Source organism: Patagioenas fasciata, chromosome 10, assembly GCF_037038585.1.
Source record: "Patagioenas fasciata isolate bPatFas1 chromosome 10, bPatFas1.hap1, whole genome shotgun sequence".
Lineage (NCBI taxonomy): Eukaryota > Metazoa > Chordata > Aves > Columbiformes > Columbidae > Patagioenas > Patagioenas fasciata.
Window position 1 is genome coordinate 6,608,726 of NC_092529.1, and position 21,258 is coordinate 6,629,983.

Genomic DNA, 21,258 nt, shown 5'->3' on the forward strand with positions numbered 1-21,258 from the left:
GGATATTTAGAAAAAATAAAAAAATAAATTAAAAAATACATACATATATATAATGGATTCAAAATGAAAAAAAGCTTCTTCAGCTCTCAGCAGCTTTCAACTTAGAGAATAAAAATGCTATGTTACTGAAAGGAAGGTTTAAATGACAGCAATTTCAACCCAAAGACTAGAAGGATTTTAACAGTTTTAAGTTCCAATCTTCTTCATATTCCATACTGGCAATTCTTTTCTTTTTTTAAGTAGGTGTTTTATTTTGTTTGCATTGTTTTCCTTCTAAAGCAAACAATACCCACTAAAGTGTCCGTGCGGACACTTTATTCAGAATAATTAGCGTGCTTTGTAGGCTCTATAACATCAACCTGGTTTCCTTCCTGGAATAGAGCACAAGGGAAAGCATTCAGGTACAGGTATTAGTGCGGCTTATTCACAACAGCTGCTCTGGTCAGTCTCCCAGCATAACTGAGGCTGTGATGCAGACCAATTCTTCAGGAAAAGTTGAAATAATATTAAATATTCAGTTGTTGGAAAAACATACATGCCTCGCTCCTATCTGAACTTGGCACACTAGCGAAAATCATTCTGTGCATGGTACAATTAACCTCAGTAACTCCACCGCTGTGATAACGCCGAGGCAAGCAGCACGGTGTTTTTAGGATTATCCGCATCTTAAAATTTTACCTAAATTTCCAAACTTGGCCACAGCTAGTGACAAGCCTACATAGAAGAGAGGAACCACACACTGTTAGACCTATTTTTTCAAAAGGACAATGCTAAACACTCCGGTAGGAGAACAAAATCTCCCCACGTACGGGGTTTTTAGACAAGTGCTTTTCTTAACGTGTCCAGAGTTCATTCTGCGCATCAACGCACCTTGATTAACACCCATCATAATTTTATGCTGCTATGGTAACTGCAGGAACTGCTTTCATCTAACTAAACCTTTTGTAATTTTACCAACTTATTTACTTCAGCTGCGCTTGGGGCAATAAGTTTCAAAGTTTAAATATACATGGGGTAGAAAAATAAATATAAAAATACTTGTTACTTTATGTAGCAAGTGATTGTATGATCCCACCCTAGAACACCAGGTGCATGTTTTCAGAACAGGTAACAAAATATCCACTGCAGAGAAAATAAATAATTCACCTCCCTTCACCTACATCTGTAATAAATAACCCAGTACAGATTTCTACTTGAATAAATTTGTACAAAAGGACTTGTCTTGCTTGAATATTAGGTTCTATAGTGCTCCCATCATAGATGAGATACGAAAGAACTGTTGTTAAATACAACTTCTTCCACTCCCGGGTAGTTACATCCATAGCCTGCCAGCAAACCTGCCCATGCTGCTCTTAGACAGGTGTCCCTGACACAGGCAGCTCCAAAACCACCTGCAGCATCACCCCAAGTGGAGGAGAAGCCAGAGTTTTTAGAGAAAAGCAAAGGATTAGAAGCAGCTGAGGTGTGTGGGACTTCATTAGAGCAAACATCCAGATCCGATGGCAAAGAACGTACAGGAGTCGAACAATCCACCATCTGCTTTAGTGCTACTTTCCTTTTGCCGACAAGATCATCCCCACGCTCTCCAGACAGAGCTTGAAGCTGCTTGTCTCGAGCTGCTCAGGCGTGGAAAGCATGGAAATGACTGAAACAACCTATCAAGAAGTCACAAACAGCACTCGCTGAGCATACCGGTGGCTCCATAGTTCAACACACTTCATAAACAGTGTCCAAGGGTCTCTGATGATGAGTACTACATGGAGTCATAACAGAGGGGCTCGAAAAGCTGTCAGAATGAAAGGAACAGAGCAAACCATGACAAGTTCTTTACTCTTCCCACAACACCATATGGGCAAGACTACCAAAGGCTACCGACCTACAAAATCAACGCGGATGCCTGATCTTTGCCTCTCAGAAGAAACCTGTTGGGGACACGTATCAATTCCATCATATGGTCTAATGCAGCAACTTCACTGCATGCAGGCCAGACCAGAGCGATGACGGGTGCCCAGGCAACTGCAGCGAGGTGCCACCTTCCCCACCACGCAGGAGCTCTGACCCAGCCGGGAGGGACCACCCGAATATTTCTCAGTATTAAGTCCTGATTTCTACAGAAAGATTCAACACCACAAGACAAATCCTCCCTGGAAAAGATGATGAAAATGATCGGTGATATCTAAAAGCCCGAATCCATGCCTCTGGCACTTGTACGGGGAAGCAACACAGAGCAGTGATTTCCAATCTGCAGTTGTTGGCGCCTCAGCAAACTGCCAAGTACCCGGCGGTGGTCTGGAGAGCGCGCATCCGACCTGGGTGACGGCTCCATCTCCCTGCTTCCAACCTCTAAACCCCATTAAGTAACTGTAACATACATTTGATATTTTTATAATATACATTTACCATTGGAACCACTGAATTTGCCACAGAGATTTTACCCAACCTCAGATGCGAGCAAAACTCTGACTGTTATGTGAATAAAACCATGAAAGACACTTCTTCAAATATTTGGAAACTACCATCAGAAAGGAGGCATGAAAACACCTGATCTGCTTCTACAAAACCAAACCAGAAATGACTTTTTAATTGTTTTTCTGAAATGCACACTGCATATCATGTTAAAAGAAACATAAGGATGACTAAACAATTCAAAAACTGGGCAAGCCTCCTAACAGTATGTAGCTTTGCACACTTGCTTATTTTTGATTGCAGCACAGTTTCTATATAAACCTCAAACACTACCAGTGCTTCGGGTGTCTAGGGGAAAGACAGGACAATTTCATATAACTAAATCCTGATTTTTAGTTTTCTTTGTTGAATATTTATTTGTTCATGTAATGCCACAAAAAGAGAACAGAGACATATATAAGATGTTTTCTAGTAAATCACTCAGTGAACCTCTCCAGTACAATTATCTTAGGTTTTGATATGGTGAGGAGTCTCCTCCTTCTCAGTCTTCTTTACTTTAAAATCCGTCTCTGGATGCTACTGTGAGCTAGGAAAAAAACCCTGCGACACAGCTACAATTCAATTCTACCTCTTGATACCACAAAATTAAATACCTTTGTGCGTGCATGAGATATTGCCCCTGAGCTGCCCACAAAATGATCATTTTCTTGATCAGCTACAACTAATCTCTTTTCATCTATTTTAATCAAAATTCACCACTGTATGCAGGCAGCTTAACTCCTTTTGCTGTTTATCTTTTCACCAATCCACTCTATCTCCCCTTGGCATTAGAAACTTAATTTTTTAATGTCATTACATTGAAGATTCTCTCCAGCCTCTAAGTTACCCTCACTTTGTCATCTGTGCCTAAGTCTTAATCAGCACAGGTCAGTGCACGTCCTTTAAGCCTCATGTCCAGAACCACACGTGCAAAGCATCCCACCATCAACACTGGCACCAAAGGTGTTTTGCTCATGTTTACACACAGTTTTTTAAATCAATGCTGGAACAACATCCCTAATGCCACCGTGAAGTTTCTTTAACAGTTTTTTGGGCACACAGGTAGTTTTGGGGAAGATCTGCTGTTGACCCAGGACCTCCCAGACATCTGTGACCCCAACGGCAGCACCTCTTGCCTTTGCCTCAGCTATTTTGAGGCAATTATTGGAGCCAGTGAAAATGACACAGATACAGTTTAATCTTATGGAATACCTGTCACAAAAAGCACTCATCCAGGTGATTTACCAGATTTTAATCTAACTTTTTACACTTTTAGCACGCATGGACAATTGCTGCAAAGCCAGCAAGCTCCGTCATCCTCCCCAGTAACACCCGCTGCAAGGACAGCTGCCCGCACGGCTGCCCTGCGCTCCCCGTTCCCGGTGACCCTCCGGTACCGCCCGCTCGGGACGCGGCACCTTCCCCGCGCCCCCGCCGCTGGAGCCCGGGCCCGCAGGACGGTGCCGAACCGACCTCCCGCTAGTTCTGCGAACTGGTCCGGGCTTTCAGCCGCCAGCTTCCCCCTTTCTCATATTGTAACACACGCTCCCAAAGTTGCGGCCGACGGCCTTAACTCCGCCGCGGCCGCCCGCCCATTGTCTGCCGCCCCGGCGCTCCGGCAGGAGCATTTGGGGAGAAACGAGCCGAAAAGAGGAGTCCTCTGGCCCGACCCGCCCTGCTCGGGCTTCCCCTCCCCCGCCGCCGCTTCCCCCAGCCCGGCGGCCCTCACTACGACAGGCCCCGGCCCCGGAGCTTCGGCGGCGGCAACAGGGCCGGCCCGGGGGCGCCGGTGGCGGTCGGGGGCAGCTGCTCCCTGCCCGGGCGGCGCCCGGCGCCCACCGTGAGGCGCGGCGGAGGTCCCGCGGGGCATGTCCGGGCTCAGGGGCGGGCTCTGGGCGAGCGGGGGCTTCCCCGCCCGGCCCTCCCGCCTCAGGGCAGGCGCTCCGCCGCCCCGCCCGGCTCCCGGCGCGGAGGGGCTTCCCCTCGCCCGCCGGCCCCTCCGCCAGGGCGCGGAGCTGGGCCCCGCCGCGCTCCCCGCAGCCCTCGGCCCGCCCCGCCAAGGGTTAAGCCGCAAGGCTGGCGCGGCGATGGCAGCCCTGTCAGCCGGGAAACACCCCGGCTGCCCCCCCGCTCCTCCCCGCTCCCGCCGCCCCGGGGAGCCGCGGAGCACTGGGGAGGGGGGTGCCCGGAATCCCCCCGGCCAGGAGGCCGGCCCGGCCCGCCACCCCAGGCGTCGGAGCCCGCTGACAGAGCCCCGTCTTCCGCCGCCGCGGCCCCGCGCTCTCCCTGCCCGCCCCGGCCCCCGGGCGTGCCGCGGCAGGGCCCGCCGCCGCCGCGGGCCGCGTCTCCGTGCGGGAAGCGGTGCGGAGGCGAGGGGAGGGCGGCGCGGGACACACAACAGCCCGGCCGTGGGCGCCCGCGCTGCCATCGCCCCGCCGGGCGGCGGGAACCATCGCCTCCCGAGGAAAGCACAATGGCCCCCCCACCCCGGTGACACCGGAGCCCCGGGGATGGGGTGGGGGACGGGGAGCTTTGTGCGGGGAATCCAGCAAAATTTACAAAACAAAACACACACACACAAAAATACAACGGGGAGAGAGCGAGCGAGGAGACGGGGGCAGAGTGGCTCCTCCTCCTCCTCTTCTCCAAAAAGGCCTGTTGGAAAACTGCACACGGCGGCGGCTCCGGCAGCGCCGCTGCCCGCGCTGCCCCCGGAGAAACGGCGGCGAAAGGCGGCGGGACCGCGGCGAAAGGGGGGGAAAGGCCCGAGCTCTTTGTGTTACCTGCCGTGAAACCAGTCCTTGCAGGCATCGCACTCGATCATGAAGCGGGTTACGTCGTAGGGCAGCCTACAGATGCAATAGACGGGCACCGTCGCCATGTTAGCTCCCTCACAGCACGGCTGGGCGCCCGGAGCAGCGGGGCTGGCGGCGGCTCCTGCCGCGGGGTCGCTCCGGCGGCGGCTCCTGCCGAAACGCGGCGAATTGGCGATGTCGAGGAGACGGGGTGGGGGAGAAGGGAGAAAATAAAAGGGGGGTGGGGGGTAACGGGGGAAAGAAAAAAAAGGGGGGGGGAAATCAGATAATGCAATTACGGCTCCTCAAGGGCGGGCGAGCAATGTCAGAAAAATAATAAAGGGCTTCCCAAAGTTTGGCTGCATGGTTCCTCCGGCTCTGCGAGCGCCGACCGGACTGGGGCTTTTTGTTGTTGTTGTTGTTAAATGATTATTATTCAAAATGTTTGGCGAAATGCATTCTATTGCGTGCCCCCTGGTGACAGTACAGTACCGAGGCTTTTCATAAACACTCCGAAATGTAGCCCTTTCCTTGTAATGTCCTTACGTCAGCTTGCAACATTGCAATATTTCCTCTGCCGGGGCTGGGGCCGGGCGGGCGGCGGAGCGGCCGGGTGAGCGCTGGCGGCGGCGGCCGCGGGGGGATTTTTCGGGGGAGTGGATGCGGGTTTTTTTACTATTTTTTACCATTTGCTTGCCGCGGGGGGAGTTTTTTAAAGCAAGCGGCCCGGGCGCGGCTCTGCCCCTATCGCGGGGGGGGGAGCGGGGCTCGCAGCCCCCCCCCGCAAATCCAGCGCGGGGTGATGCTCAGTGTGGGTCTGCGGGAGCGAAGCACAAAAGCTCTGTTTGAAGGAGAAGGCAGCACAGAGCGGACACGCTCCAAAGTAACTGGGAGTCCGGTGCTGCCCCACAGCAGAAATAACGCCCCGATGGGTGTCCGGGTGGCAATGGCAGGTAAGGGCTTATAAACACGCACAGGTGATGATTTATATTGAAAAAGGAAAAAAACAAAATTACTACCTTTTTAGTTGCTAGATTTCTATTGCTGCTTTTATATTACTGCTTTTAATGTTACCCACTTCTGCCTGGGGCAGCCCTTTCACTGTTGCAAGTGGGGCTGCTACACCAAAGAGATGAAAATAAATACCTTGTGCCTGTGAAGCACCAAATCAAGGCAGGAGGGAACTGGGGCTGTGCTGGGAAGGGCCACTTGGCCAGATACCATCCGTGTACCCCCAGGCTGCACATACCCCCCGACACTGGCTTCCTCGCAGACAGACATGGGTCAGCGGCAATGGCACAGGCACAAGAGGAACCCGTCAGTTTGAACCGAGGTTGTGGGTGCAGAACCTCCCTCCCCCTCAACGCCAAGACTCTGAAGGTGGTTAAAATGACTGTACTGTGGGGCATTTGAGGGGGGGATTCTGTGTCCCAAGAGTTCAATAGCCACTGATATGCTTCCCTGAGAAGCACAAGAGCCTCCTGTGAAGTACTCACAAAGTATCCAACTGAGATGTGATCTTAATTCCAGTCAGGATGGATTCAGCGTCTTGTATCCATCTCACTTGAGAAAAGTGGTGGTGGGGGGACACACGACTTTCTTCTATTTATCTTAAAGCCAAAAGAGAAAACGGACATTTCTCTGGCTTTTTTTCCATCAGTCTGCAAAAATCCTCAGAAATCACCTGTGGAGGACAAGGGAAATTCAAAGAGCCAAAATAACTCGAATTCTGTTTTTCTGCAGAGAGAAGGCCGTTGTTGGTGTAGGCAGAAGCTGTTTTGGACACCTGAAGAGGAACTGCCAAAATTATTTGCCTTGCCCACTGGAGTTACATGCCACAGAAATGACTTGCAGCTGGTGTTCGTGCTTTGAAGCCGTGTCAGAAGTGTCATGCTCTGCTCCACTGTGGATGTTTATGGGAGCGGGCTGAGACTTCTGACATAGCTCAAGGTGTGGTAATGCACGGGGAAGATTACAGACCTGCATTTTAAATCCTGACTCAGGTGTTTTCAATGACATGTTTTGAATGTCTCAAGACACACAAAGGGGCCTGTTCATCGCGCTGAGTGGCATAAGTATCTGTCCTCGAAAAATCTGACCTCTTTTAAATAGATCTATCATGTTTTTAATTGTTCAAAAAGTAGAAGAGCAAGTCTAGGGAGTAAAGCAGGATGAGGAGGAAAGGCTTGGGAACCATCGCGAGAGCTGCACGCACCTTTACAAAGTCTGTTTGCTGCTCGTCAATGCCAAGTGCATCTACCAGCACCTCTCAGCTCAGGGTGTAAATGGAGCTTTCAGCAATTTTGATGCCCTTTTGTACAGGACAGTCACACAGAAACTGGGCTTTGTGCCTCTGCACACCCGAAATGGGTGCAACCGCAACCTGGAGCGCTGCCTTCCTTTCGTAAAACCGGTATTCTAATTTTAAAGAGCATGGAAGCACTTGCAAGCGCAGCATCTCATCCACACCACATTCTGTGCTCATCTCCCTCTTCCAGTTGTTTTACAGGCTTTGCTCGCACAAAACCTGTATGATCTGTGAAAAATTATATCCTCGTTGCCTTTCCTCAAGTCCCACAAGCATCTCCATGAAAACAGCCCCTTTCCAAAGCACTGCTCGAAATTCTCATGTCAGTATGTCTCTCCTGCAGGCACCGGTGAGCTGAACCCTCAGAATACCGTGGAGATTTTGATGACCACAGCTGGGATGCGCAGGGGTGCAGCCAGACACTCCTCTTGAGTGGTGCTGGAGCAGTTGAAAGCTCATCAGCTGCCCTGTGCTGCTCCCGGAGTGACGGTGACATCCAGCAGCAGAGCTGTGCTCCCAGGGTCGGGGTTTTTACTCCTTTCCTCTACAAAGTCCGTTGGATTATCTCAAGTTGTGCTGGAGGCTCCTAGAGCCGACATTGCTGATATTGCACAGGAACAGATTATGGGAGAGTCGGTGGCTCTGTTCTGGCAACTCTGACATCTTACTCATCATTTTGCCAGGGATTACTAGATAAAGAAACTCATTGGTGAGGTTGTCTCATTGTCCTGACTTTTCCATGAGTGTTTTGATCTGGAAGCAATGCAAGGAGGGTGCTTGGCTGCTCTTGGGCAGGGAGGAGTGAGTGGTGGAGCTATGCTGAGGTGCCTCAGTAGGACATAATTTCATCATCGAGTCAACTTTACTGAAATTTTGAAGCAGGTTTCTAATATGTACTTTTAAAGCAATTGGAAAAAAAAATCAGCAGTGTAGGCGCAAACGGGTGCCCAGAAAACATCCGCATGGTGGTCGCAGGCCTTGTGGGCAGTAAAGCAGTTGGACACTTGGAATCCAGGGACTATATGGCATGAAGAGATCTGCTGCTGGCTGCAAGCTCACAGGAGATGGTGGGATTTTTCGGGAGTATTTAAATGCCCCGGGAGGAGACATCTGTCCAACAGTGACACCCTGAAGTGGGTGCCTGGGGAGAGTCTGCGCCTTCCCTTTGGGCAGGGCCGGCTCACACCACCAAGCTCCCCCGTCCCACCTCTGCTGTGGGGCTTAGAACAGGCTCAGGCTCCATCACCAGCACAGGGGGAAGGATCACTGGCAGTTTTTGAGTTTCCCCACTTTTCTTGCCATTTTGTAGTGTTCGTCCTATAGATTTCCTCTGCAGTGGTGTGTATGAAGTCCTATTTGATGATGCTCCGTCGCTTTAGGCACGTTGTCCCCGTAGTTGTTTCCATGCCACTGTACAGAAGGAAACCAAGTTATCTTTTTTCCCCTTGACCATATCTACTCTCTAAGTAAGTGTTTGCAAAGCAGTTATCTATGAAACCAACCTTGAAACAACAGGGATGGCTGAGCTGCAGCAAGAGAGGAGGCAGCAGACGACAGCGTACATCCCTTCCAGTTTCCCCTCCAACGCCACATTTCCCTATTGCAATAACTGTCCTATTTTGGGCCTATTTTTGTTGGCACAAACAAAACACATAAACAAAGCAGCACCCGTCAGCCCATGGCTATGCTAAGGAAACTCCACAGTAAATGCACAAAAGTGGTAGTTCAAACGCTGTAACAAAATGCCCAAATAAACCCAAACCCAGAGGAATAGTGAGATGTGCAGTTTGAAGCAGCACACTGAAGGATGTAAATACCGTTTTTAATTTTAAAAGGTTAAAGACATAAAAGGTGACTGGTTTAAAAGGGCCTTTCATGTAGCAAATTAGTTTAAAGAATTAGTTAAAGAACTTATTTTGTAGTCATAACTCTTACGCACTTTGCATTTATCAGTCCATTCATGTACCTTCTCACCTAAACACTTTTCCCCAGCCTTATATTTTGGCACGCAGTCTAATGTCACAGACCACATCAACATGGAGAAGTTACTTCATTGTGTATCAGTGTCATACTGACATTAAAATTCTGCATTTATTGTGAGTCACCAAAATCTGCACAGGATACACTGACAAAACCTGAGCTTTGACCATCCTATCAAGTGTCAATACAAAAATTATCAGTTTTACTTATAAGATTTTAAGTTTTCAGGTTGTTTTATGTTTTGGTTGTTTTTTTTTTTTTTTGAGGCAAAACAATTGTAATAACTCAGAAAACTCACCGTAGAGCCCTGTACCTCCGTGCTGTGGCCTCAGGGACACACGTGGAGCAGAGGTGCAGGAAAAGGCAGGAGCTGCCCTCGGGACACAGCCGCCGTACAAACCAACAGCAACAACTCCTCCTGAGCAGCAGTTCTACTTGGTGTCTGTTGGGCAGGACAACAGTTAGAGGCAAGCAGGCCTAGCAGACTCATAGTTTATCTATGCTGTGTCTTTGTCATTGTTTCTATATTTATTTGGGGAACAGAGGACCAAGAACAATCTGTCTGTGCTCCTCTGTGAGATGGCAGTGGAAAAAGCACTTCCCAGTGGTGAAAATGTCTAATGCGCTATTTGTTGCAGAGCTGTGTGGAGGACCAGGCATTGTCCCAGTGTCCCCAGACAGTGTCACAGCGTCCCCAGGCCATGGGTCGGGTGCTTTCTGGGGGAGCCTGGGCTGAGCAGGTCCAGCCTGTTCTGCTACCAGCATTGCCGCACACCAGGGCTGGGCACCATATTGCCAAGACCTGACAAATAAACCTACATTTTAAAGAAAATTTGCTACAGGAATATTTTTTAAGTACTTTTTCCCTGTATTTTACAGCAGGGTGTAAAGCAGTGAAATTACTGTCACATTTTACCAAGCTCAGCGACAGAAGCAAATGCTTGTTTCAGTAGCAGAAATATTTCCATTAAATGTGGTCCTGAAGTTCAAAGCCCACGTGGCAGGAGGTGTTATGGCTTTTCACGGTGGGGAGCTGCCCGCTAGCCCCAGGGTGTCCCATGGCTTGGCTGGGACTGATCCCAAATCACATGGTGGCCTATGGGTGAGGAACACTGAGTAGTTTGATGAGACTGCTGTTATTTTTGGGGTCATCCCTGTGGGACCATCACCGTGCCAGTTATTGCCACTGTCAGGCCCTGTCAAGCTTTGCCGGGCTTTGTCAAGCTCTGTCAGGTTTTGTCAGGCCCTGTTGGGCTATGTCAGGCCCTCTCAAGCTCTGTCAGGCTTTTTCGGGCCCTGTCGAGATCTACTGGGCTTTGTTGGACTCTGTCAGGTTCTGTCGAGCCCTATCAGGCTCTGTCAAGCTTCGTTGGGTTCTGTCGGGCTGTGTTGGGCTTTGTCTACCTCTGTCAGGCCCTGTTGGGTTTTGTCAGGCGCTGTCAGGCTCTGTCAAGCTTTGTCTGCACCTGTGGGGCTCTGTCAGGCTTTGTCAGGCTCGGTCGGGCTCTGTTGGGCTCTACTGGGCTCTGTCAGGCCCTATTGGGCTCTGTCAGGCTTTATTGGTCCCTTTCATGCTCTGTCGGGTTTTGTCGGGCTCTGTCAGACTCCGTCAAGGTTTGTCAAGCCCTGTTGGTCTCCGTCAGGCTTTTTTGGTCTCTGTCAGGCCCTGTTGGGCTCTGTCGGGCTATGTAAAGCCTGCCTTTCTGCAGACTACTTGGTCCTGGAAAAGATTTCTGAGAATTGACAAATTATGACGGGTCAGTAACTACATAGTAGATTTTGCCGAGTACTAAAACATGCTATCTGTGACACATGAGTTTTTTTTAGTTCAAGACAACAGACACTGTTCTAGAAGAGGCAGCAGTCAGTCACAGCCTCTGCTCTCCTGAGCAACCACTTGGAGAGGTGAGATGTTGTTCTCAGCAGCCATGTAAGTCCACAGCAATAGCTGCCCCACCTGTTGTTTGCAGACATCAATTAATCCCCAGTCTCCTGTGCTAAACACTTTATTTGATGGTCTGTGAAGATTTTTGAAATTTTTTTTTTTTTTGGAAAAAGATTTTTGAAAAGCATTCTCATAAAGCAGACATTTCTTACATCTGCATGTCATTCTGGAGGAAGAGCTGGAGAAAGCAGAGGGCATCTACAAACCCTCAGCAGTGGCTTTCCAGAAAAAGTGATTTTTGTTTGATTCCTTTCACCATTTTAATGAAAACTTCTTTGCAATTTGCTGTACGAGAACTTGCTGTTGCCCCTCAGAGCAGGCCAGGAGGTGGCAGCAGATACCAGGAGCAGAATTGGGCTGTGGGCACCAGCCAGAGACTGGGACAGAGCTGGGAACACCACGGGCACCGCTGCTCCTGCACCACGTCAGAGCCTTTCCAGGAGTGAAAACACACACACATGCCTCCCTGTCTGCCCCTTCTCCTGGAATATTCTTTCCTTGATTGAAACTGCCCCCTCCTTCCCCTGCTCCTCAGGGTTTTGCCTTTCTCTTCGTCTGCCTTGCTGATATTCAGCACTGAGAGGATCTTCCCTCTCCTACCCACTTATTGAAATTACGGTAACAACTGCTCCAGCTCAACAGTTTAAACCATTTATGGATGCCAGTGTCTAGCACCTCATACTTCATTTGGTTTAAGAACATTAGTACAATTTAATGCAAAATATCCATAAGCTAAACCCCAATATGACACTCTTCAGTAAAACACCCCTAAAAAGGGCTTCAGCAATCCAGGTAAGGTAGGTAAGGTGAAAAGGGAAGGAAAAAGCTCCCTGGAAGCTGAACCGAGCCCAGGGAAGGCTTCGTCTGAGCAGCTTCTGGGAGGTCAGATCCCCAGGGCTGGTGAGCTCTGATCTTGCCGGCCTCTCACTTGCTCAGCTGCTTCCCCAGAATTAGGCTGGGCTTATGCAGATGAGCTTTCCCCACAAAAATCACCTTTCCCAGAGCTCAGGTCCCTCCATTCCACTACTCTGGTCAAGACCAACAGGCTTGTGCAAGCACCTGGGGCTGCCAGAAGCGTCTGCAGCCTCACACAGGCTGTTTGTGCTGAAAACTGGGCTCAGGCCCTACCTTGTGCTTGAGGCTCCATGGGAGGTTCGGTGGCACTGATGATGCTGACCGTGCTGTTCCCAGAGCTCCGACCTGGAGCAGGTTTGGGCTCCGCTTTGATGGGTGTGTTGTGGGCAATCACCCCGAAGCCCAGGAATGGCCTGGCAGAGAAGAGAAAGTGTAACAGCTGGTGAGGGAAAGCAGAGCAGAGCTAGGCTGAGCAAAGCTGTCACTTGCTTCAAAAATCAGTGTTTTCCTGTCTCGAGTGGCCTGTTGTTTTCATTTCCTCCCTGTTGTTTATGGGGCTTGTTGCTCACTAAGACAAAACCTTCTTCACCTGGCATCCCTGCCAGCTGCAAGGCCAAAGTCAGAGCTAATGCCCAATGTCAGAAACGAGACTCACTTGCCAGGAAGTGATTGATGGTGAATCTGAAGCATTTACACTCCAAGGGATGAGGTACAAGCCAGAGCCATGGCAGCTGCTTCCTTGAGGGCTCCTGGTCTTTCTGACACAAGGCAGCTCAAAATACTCAGTCACCATAAGTGAAACAGCACATGAGAGGTAACACTCAGCCATACACCAGGCCAAGGTTTTCTAAGGGCAAATTCATCCCCTGCTGCAAATTCTTTTGACTCAATAAAGGTGCCACAGGTACCAGTTTCTCTCTAAGAGTCTCAACAGACATGTACACAAGGAGCAGATCACAAGAAAGTGTAAATTACAGGCACTCTCCCTCTCCCAGACTCATTTCTAAATGCAAGGCAGGGAAATTTCAAGGAGTGGCAAAGGAAATTTTCTGTATGTGTATAGCAAATTAGACTTTATCCTTCTTTATTCTGTTTTACTAGCGCATTCAGGAAAGTTATTACACAATATATATTGAATTTATAATCCAGCACTAAAATTGTTCCTCTTTCTGACACCTTAGGAAGGCTTATTTCTAATCTCTTTAACCACTCATAATCCTCATGACTATTTATACCAATAGATAGGGACAATTTCAGGCAGAAATATGTATTTCCAGCTGTTGGTTTCTCCTTACAGTACTGCAGTGGTCTGGATCTCCAGCCAGGTTTGTCAGCTGGTGAGATGAGTACACGCTGCTTCTTTGATTTATTCCTGTTCATATTAACACACCAAGCCCCCCTGGCCTTGTTGTACTCACAGGCTGGACCTCTTCACCACGCTTTTCCGAGATTTGGCCAACATGATGCTCACGTCAGCAGCTGCTTCGATCCCACGTGAAAGGTGCAAACTGCAGAACAGACAATACTATTAGTTACATATCTCAAAGTAGCACTATCCAAGAAAATTGAAATTTAGCAGAGAGCTAAAAGCTGAGAAAAACTGAACCTGCAGGTTGGTGTGGGGCAAGAAAAGCTGCTTCAACAGATGGGCTGAGACCCTATCTCTCCTCATCACTTAAATGCTGCTGCCTCCTGAACCACTGGAGGTTAAACCACCAGACTCCCCTGTCACCCTCTTTCCCTTCCCATGCTGGATGGGTTCCCTCTCCTTATTCATCCACAGAGCAATGAAAAAAACAAGTCTCGAAGTGCTTTAGGGCTCAGACGTGTCCGAGTCAATACTGAAGCACTTCAGTGACCAGCCTGAAGAGCTGAATTGCTTATTCTGTGTGTTTTACCATTTATTCACAGTAATCTTTACACCTAAAATGTTGTTTTCCAAAAAACAATACAGAACGATGGAAAGCCATCTTTCTTCACGTTTTTAACCTAAGAAAACAAGGCAAAATATAATGCTAAGCTTGTCCCTTGAGACAACTGCACTCACATTCATACAAGATTCTTGTTACTAAGAAAACTTCATATTGCTTTTTTAAATTTTATTTTATTTAGAAAATAGATTCCTCCATTTTTTAAGAGCTGCCCAAGAACAAATTACCTCAAGATAGTCCTGAAGGGTTGTGTCCATCATGATGAGATCCGTGAGGAAGGTACCGAGGTACCATGTCTTGCATGACTCACTGCAAATGACCAGAGCATCATTTGAGTGATGGACTGAGAAACAGTAATCATAAGAACACTAGGATACTCCTGTAAAAGAAAACAAAATGAAAGTAGTCTGCTTCACCAGAGGGTGGTCTGTAAATGATGTGTAAAAATGGAAGCAATCCAGTCAGGAGTTTTGCACAATAAATAAATGGTTTAAACTGTTGAGCTGGAGCAGTTGTTACTGTGGTTTCAATAAGCGGGTTGGACAGGGCAGACAGGGAGATGCGTGTGTGGTCACTCCTGGAAAGGCTCTGACCTGGTGTGGGAGCAGCGGTGCCCCCCGCTCTGTCCCAGTCTGTCCCAGTTCCTGGCTCATGCCCACAGCCTGTTTCTGGTCGTTGTATCTGCTGCCACCTCCTGGCCTGCTCAGAGGGGCAAGAGCAAGCAGTGCAGGGTCTGGCACAGCAAATTGGAAATGAGTTTTCATTAAAATGGTGAAAGGAAGCAAGTGAAGATCATTTTTTCTGGAGGCACAGAATGCCTCCGCCAGCCTCATGCCAGTGGCTGAGGTTTGTGCTTTCTCCAGCTCTTCCTCCAGAATGACACACACACAAAATGTCAGATTTATGAGATTACTTTCCTTTCTTTCTGTTGTATAGCTCCCTGAACCCCCCGCCCCATTCTGTGCCACTGATTACGCCGCAGACACCTCTTCTTCAGGGGTGTCATCTTTAATCGCATCCCCTCCCTTGCTGCCATCCAGTGACAAGTGTTCTGAGAAGTGTCCTGACTCCGTGACACCTGTGACCTCAAAAGCAGTGCCCCCAGTGCCTCCAGCTTACAATCAGCAGAATGGAGAAGGCTGCATCATCCCAACGACAAAAGTGGCAATGTCTAAAGAGCATCCTGGTGGGTGGCGTGGAACAGCAAAATGCTGTGATCACGGGTGATGTTTTCACCCCAGATGACTTAAACCATGCTTTTAGCTTTGGAAACACCTATTCACTGGTCAAACCTCCCTGAAAGGGAAAGCGACAAATGTTACAAAGCAAAACATGTGGAACATGGTATAACTGAGAGGTTTGAAAACAGCATCTCTGAAAGATTCTGGTCTTCAAATTAAGCTTGCATTTGATCAACAAGTTCCAGATGAAGCATTCTGAGCAAGTGGCGGCATTGCTGCTCCTGCCCTTCTGCCAGCGCTGTTGTGTCTCCAGCTCAGCACTGGGGTGTGTGGGCTGTGGCACCTTGTGCAGAAGCTTCCCTGGGAGCTGGTTTCTGAAACGAGGAGCTGCATGCGACGAAGCTGACAAGCCCTTTAACGATGCAGCTTCTCTCTGCAGTGGAGGTCACCAGACCAGCAGAAACCAGCGTTCAGGTGTGCTGGTTCCTCGGGGGATTCTGGCAGTGCTGGGGCGGCAGCTAAGGGAGCGCAGGGGCTGTGCCGGACCGTGGCACCGACCTCTGCCGATAACCAACAGTCTTGGCTGCTGCGCAAACACTTTGGGTCTCTCAGGACCTGTGGGGAACAAAGGCATGGGGGGCAGTTCTTAGCACATTTAGCTACATTAGGATTTTAATGGTCTGATCTCCCCAAATTGCAAAGAGCCCTTTGCCAAGGGCCTGACAAATCTGCCTAGTGGTGACCCAAATCTTCTTTTGACTGCCCAAGGCTCTGCAGGGAGCCCTGTGTCAGCTCCGCATGCACAGCACTGCCCCAGCAGACAGTAAAACCAGCTACAAGGCCAAAAATCTCTGCAGGACACCAAATAAAGCATTTAGCACCTTTAGCTACCTTCTGAAACAAAGGAATGCATACTTTGGAAAAGATTCCCATGCATACTGGTGCCAGAATAAACATACTTGCCTTATAACTCATCTCGAGTTCACAAAATCCCAGAATCCCAGAATGTCAGGGATGGGAAGGGACCTGGAAAGCTCATCCAGTGCAATCCCCCCGCCGGAGCAGGAACACCCAGATGAGGTTACACAGGAAGGTGTCCAGGCGGGTTTGAATGTCTGCAGAGAAGGAGACTCCACAACCTCCCTGGGCAGCCTGGGCCAGGCTCTGGCACCCTCACCATTAAGAAGTTTCTTCTCATCTTTAAGTGGAACCTCCTGTGTTCCAGTTTGCATCCATTGCCCCTTGTCCTATCTCTGGCTGTCACCGAGAAGAGCCTGGCTCCACCCTCCTGACACTCACCCTTTCCATATTGATCCCCATGAATGAGGTCACCCCTCAGTCTCCTCAAAGCTCTAGAGCCCCAGCTCCCTCAGCCCTCAGCTGTAGAGTTTATTCCACACGTCAGCAGGATGCTTCTCCCCTCACCGTCCAACTTCCTCCCGCCCGTCTGAGGCCCGTCTGAGGGCTTATTTAAGCTGAAAACTGGCTTTTTTTAACATAAAAAGGGCTTACTAGCAGCAGCAATTTATTTTCCCCCGGGCGTCAGAGGCGGCGCCGCCGCCGGGCTGCAGTACCGCGCTTCGGCCACCGGGCGGCGGCAGCATCGGCACCAGAGCTGCGGTTCCCGCTTTGCGCGCTCGGCGGCACCGCGCACGGGGCGGGGCGGTGTTTACTCCATGAGCGGCGGCACCGAGCGTGGCGGCGGCGTTTCCTCCATGAGCGGCGGCACCGAGCGCGGCGGAGGCGTTTCCTTCGTGAATGGCAGCACCGAGCGCGGCGGAGGCGTCTCCTTCAAGAACGGCGGCGGCACCGAGCGCGGCTGCGGCGCCTCTTGGGCAGTACGGCTCCAGTGCGCATGCGCGGACCCGGAGCTGCAGTACCTACTTTGGCCGCCGGGAGGCAGCAACGAAAACGAAATAACAGAGAAATAAACCCCGAGAAGGGGCGGAAATGGAAACAATTGCAAATTACAAACTTCAGTGAAAACAACTGCCGCGGGACTGGGGTGCAGAGAAGTGCGGAGACGGGGAGCACTAGTAGGGGAGGGAGACCACGGGCGGTTTGGGGGTTGCAAGCCGCTCCCGGGGGTCGGGAGGCAGAGGGGTTATGGGGGGACAGTGCAGAATGTGGGAGTGCAGGGAACCTGTGACAGGGGATGGGTGGTGGTAATGAATTTGGCCAGACTGACGATCCGTGCCACAGCCCTCTCCTGCACCTCTGCTGGCTGGGAAATGGCGAAGGGCAGCAGGAGCTGGGAGAGGAGGAGAAAAGCTGCTGCTGTGTCAGGGAGGTGGCATGGCACAACATGGCACAGCATGGCACAGCATGGCACAGCATGGCTTGCTGCGGGGCAGTGCCTGGGATGGGGCACGTGTCCTTCTTGTCCCTCGCAGCAATCTGCTGTGGCCAGGCAGGTCACTGTGTCCTGCTGCTGCCTCTGCTGCCTTACACTGAATAAACGTCCCTGCACCCCCACCCAAGGACCCCAAGGGTTTGAGGTGACCACCTGCCTGGGAATCTGTGGTGAGGGCTCCAGGTTATGGCCCATGGTGGGTGAAAGCCCCAGGGCTGGGCTCCCCTTGGCACACAGGCAGGTCTGCCTGTGGTGGGCTGGGGCTGGAGAAGGGGCTCTGCCAGCAGCCAGGAGGCAGGCGGCTGGTGGGGGAGGCATGGGGGAAAGGAGGGATGTTCTCTGCCTCTGTCTTTGCACCAGGCACTGGAGGGGCAGTGCTCAGGCGAGGTGCGATTGACCATGGGGGCCCTGTGCCAAGGTCAGACCTGCAAGATATTCTGCAGCTCCTGGAAGTCAAGGGTGCCAGCACTGCACACCAGTGCTTGCAACATGCTGTCCATTGTGGCCAAGGTCTGCAAGAGGGACAGAGTCTTGGGGGCAGCCCTGGAAGCCTGTTTGGGGACAGCCATAGCCCTGCAGTGCCCAGGAAGGGCCTTGGGGTGGTTCACCCCATGCCCTACCTGGACATAGAGAGAATCCTCAGTTGGTGGCCCTGCTGGGAGGGGTGTGGACATTGTGGTGAGATCTGTGAGGACCAATGGTCACCTGAGGTGGAACTGCAGTCCTGGAGTCACCTGTCAGGGGACAAGAAGGAGGATGAACAGCCACTCATGAGGTATGTAAGAACCAATGTCACCCCTCCTCTAGACAGTGGAGCGGCCTCACTGCCACCCAAATTCCCCCCAGCACCCACAGTCACACTAGGGGTGCCACTCATAGCAGGAAGCTCAGGGCCCTCCCAAAAAACCCCAGTGCCCCATTGGCTGCCAGGGCCACCAGCACCAGGGGAGCTGCCCAGGAAGAGCCGCCCCAAGGAGAAGTGTGTGGCCACCACTGTCACAGAACCTTCCTCCTGCTGCTGCATCCACTGCTGCACGCTGGGGGCCTCGCTGCTGGCACCATGCAGCCCCCTCGCTGCTGCCTCCTCCTCCTCCTCTTTCTCCTCTGCCTCCTCCTCCTCTCTGGGACATGGGCAGACCTGGAGGGTAAGTGGGAGCCCTGGCTCATCCACATCTGCTCTCACACCCCTGTGGGACCCCACAAGTGAGGAGCTTCCTTCTCCCCACCTACCTTGGGCACTTGGCTCCTCAACCTTCCTTGTCCCCTGGCTCCAGAACTGCCCCCTGGCAGAGATGCAGTCACCCCAGGGGGGTGCAGGGTTGGGAACTGGGGCTGTCAAGGATGCAGGGGGCTTATGGGGCCCTGCAGATCCCTGGAGCACCAAGGACCTATCCCTTAAGCCCCTCCACTTTCCCCATCCCTTTTCTCTTTGCTCCCATATCCCCCTGTCAATCCCTGTGTCATGTAGAGGCCTTCACCATGCGGCTGCTCCGGATCTCCACCTTCGAAAACACCTCCTTTGTGGACACGAAAGCACTGGGCTTGCTGGAAGACATCGAGCTGGGTTCAATTGATAAGGACACCTGGAAAATCCGCTTCCACCAGCCCTGGGTGCGCCCAGCCCTGCCCCTCAGTGACTGGGACACAATTGAGAACATGGTCAAGATACATTTGCAACAATTCAACTACCAGATCAATGAAGGTGCCATGCAGAATGATGTACCCTGTAAGTACTCGGTCTTCTCTGTCTTCCCTCTGCAAACAGTGTCTTGGAAGAGGGGAAGGACCGGACAGTACTGGTGATGGACAGGAGATGCTAATCCTATCCACAGGAAGGCAATCCCAGCTCCTCATAACACCTCTCTGTCTTTGCTCCTACAGACCCCTTTGTGGCCCAGGTCATGGCGGGCTGCACGCTCTACCCCAACAAGACCTCCCAGGCCTTTGCCCATGTGGCCTACAATGGCCAAGAGTCCCTCAGCTTCTGTGTGGACAATACCACTTGGCTCCTCTCCCAGGACACTGACCTGTCACGGTATGCCAAGGCTGTTCTCAAGAACTATACCACCTTCAGGGACGTGCTAGTTGTGCTCCTCAATGACACCTGCATCGACTACGTGGAGAAGTTTGTGCATTACGGGAAGACAGCTTTGGAGAGACAAGGTGAGACCACCCCAACCCTGGCACAGCCACCCCAGAGCCCCCACACACTGGAGTCAAGCGGTCCCCACTTGCGGCTCCCCTCATCCCTTTGCTCTCGTCCCCAGAGCTGCCCGTGGCCACCGTCTTCGCCCGCACTCCCAGCCCAGCCCAGCTCCTGCTGGTTTGCCGCGTCACCGGCTTCTACCCGGGGTCCATCAGCGTGGCCTGGCTGCGGGATGGCCAGGAGGTGCCGCCAGGCCCGGCCACCAACACCAGCGCCATCCTGCCCAACGCCGACCTCACCTACCAGCTGCGCAGTGTCCTGGCCGTGGCCCCCCATGACGGGCACAGCTACGCCTGCCGCGTGCGCCACCGCAGCCTGGGCACCCGCAGCCTCCTCATCCCGTGGGGTAGGTGCCACCCATGGGGACAGACATGGGGCTTCTGAGCTGCCCTGCGGGATGGAGCAAAGCTGGGAAAGCTCATGGCAACCTCTGCTTGTGTTTCCCAGGGAACTCAGAGGTGGTGCGGATTGCAGGACTTGTGGCTGGGCTGCTGGCAGTCGTGGCCATGGCTGCCATCGTGATGCTTTGGCTGTGGAGACGCAGGTGAGCCCCTTTCTGTCCCAGGGAGCAGCAGTGAATTATTGGTGCTATTTACAGGAAACACCAAAGGAAAAGAAAATAAAGTGTGTTTGTGTTGCTACTTAGCTATTAGTGACCCCAGATGCACCTGTACAAGCCATACACCTGCTATTAGCCTGTCAATCAGCTGATCAGGAAGAAGTGACCAACACTCACCGTATAGAATGCCGTGAGGCCAAATGGTCACCTCATACAACGGCGTGGACAAACATCCCCCTGCCCCTTCCCTCACTGGCCACCGCATGGCTGTGCTTTGCCATCCCACTGGCCAAATGCTCACCTCTGCCCCCAGCAATGGTGGCCCTGCTGGGAGGGATGTGGACATTGTGGTGCCACGGCCAGACATCCCCTAGGTGATGCTGAGGTGAGATGATGGGGAAGTGGTGCCATTTCTGGGCCCTCCAGGCCACCGCAGCATCCATACTTCCCCATGGGACAGCTCCATGGAAGGGAAGGGGTTTGATGTCCTTGTCTCCCCGTGTCTGACTCAGTGTCACGGGGTGCTGCAGCTCAGCCTGCAGCAGCCCCATATGGGCCTTCCCCGTGTCCCCACCACAGCTGGAGACACCCGAGATGAACACATGGAGCAGGGACTCCTGGTCCCAGTTGTACTTAGAGTGGCCACATGGTGCCCTGCCATATTGCAGAAGGGACACCTCAGCCCTGGTTGTGTTTGGAT

At 51.6% G+C, this 21,258-nt stretch overlaps 2 protein-coding genes and 2 long non-coding RNA genes across 8 annotated transcripts in view; 2 read left to right on the top strand and 2 right to left on the bottom strand.

Moving 5' to 3' along the window:
* The window catches only part of PHF2 (PHD finger protein 2), an 81,532-nt gene extending 75,714 nt beyond the window's left edge, over positions 1-5,818 (bottom strand). For 2 of the 3 annotated variants that reach the window (XM_065845712.2, XM_065845710.2), the window contains exon 1: positions 5,229-5,815. In XM_065845712.2, coding sequence (XP_065701784.1) covers positions 5,229-5,326 — 98 coding nt within the window. In that variant the 5' untranslated portion in view covers positions 5,327-5,815. Of the gene's footprint in view, positions 1-5,228 lie in introns of all 3 variants that reach the window. The other variant, XM_065845711.2, reaches the window with a different exon arrangement.
* A 50-nt stretch (positions 5,819-5,868) lies between these two features.
* Positions 5,869-10,360, top strand: LOC139828765 (uncharacterized). The gene is made up of 2 exons (XR_011740694.1): positions 5,869-6,193; positions 6,984-10,360. It is a non-coding gene; the product is annotated as an uncharacterized lncRNA (long non-coding RNA).
* LOC136105817 (uncharacterized) lies at positions 8,859-17,054 on the bottom strand. 2 transcript variants are annotated; one of them, XR_011740693.1, is made up of 6 exons: positions 16,953-17,054; positions 14,487-14,568; positions 13,747-13,836; positions 12,602-12,741; positions 9,827-9,970; positions 8,859-8,958 (listed from the first exon to the last, which is right to left on the bottom strand). It is a non-coding gene; the product is annotated as an uncharacterized lncRNA (long non-coding RNA). The 2 variants fall into 2 exon arrangements; XR_010652049.2 differs by lacking the exon at positions 16,953-17,054 and having other exon boundaries at positions 14,487-16,487.
* Positions 17,055-17,272: 218 nt separating this feature from the next.
* On the top strand, positions 17,273-21,136 carry LOC136105946 (antigen-presenting glycoprotein CD1d-like). Of its 2 annotated transcripts, none has more exons than XM_071813001.1 (5): positions 17,273-17,455; positions 19,262-19,519; positions 19,675-19,956; positions 20,061-20,345; positions 20,447-21,136. In XM_071813001.1, exons 1-5 carry the CDS (start codon positions 17,296-17,298, stop codon positions 20,545-20,547), a joined length of 1,086 nt encoding a protein of 361 aa, XP_071669102.1. In that variant the 5' UTR covers positions 17,273-17,295; the 3' UTR covers positions 20,548-21,136. The 2 variants fall into 2 exon arrangements, with proteins under 2 accessions (XP_071669102.1, XP_071669103.1); XM_071813002.1 differs by lacking the exon at positions 17,273-17,455 and adding an exon at positions 17,570-18,568.
* Positions 21,137-21,258: the final 122 nt, after the last annotated feature.

Coding starts and splice junctions, on each gene's coding strand:
- LOC136105946 (XM_071813001.1), top strand. CDS start 17,296: ATGCGCGGACCCGGAGCTGCAGTACCTACTTTGGCCGCCGGGAGGCAG. Junction 19,957..20,060: donor GACAGCTTTGGAGAGACAAG/GTGAGACCACCC, acceptor TCTCGTCCCCAG/AGCTGCCCGTGGCCACCGTC. Junction 20,346..20,446: donor CAGCCTCCTCATCCCGTGGG/GTAGGTGCCACC, acceptor TGTGTTTCCCAG/GGAACTCAGAGGTGGTGCGG.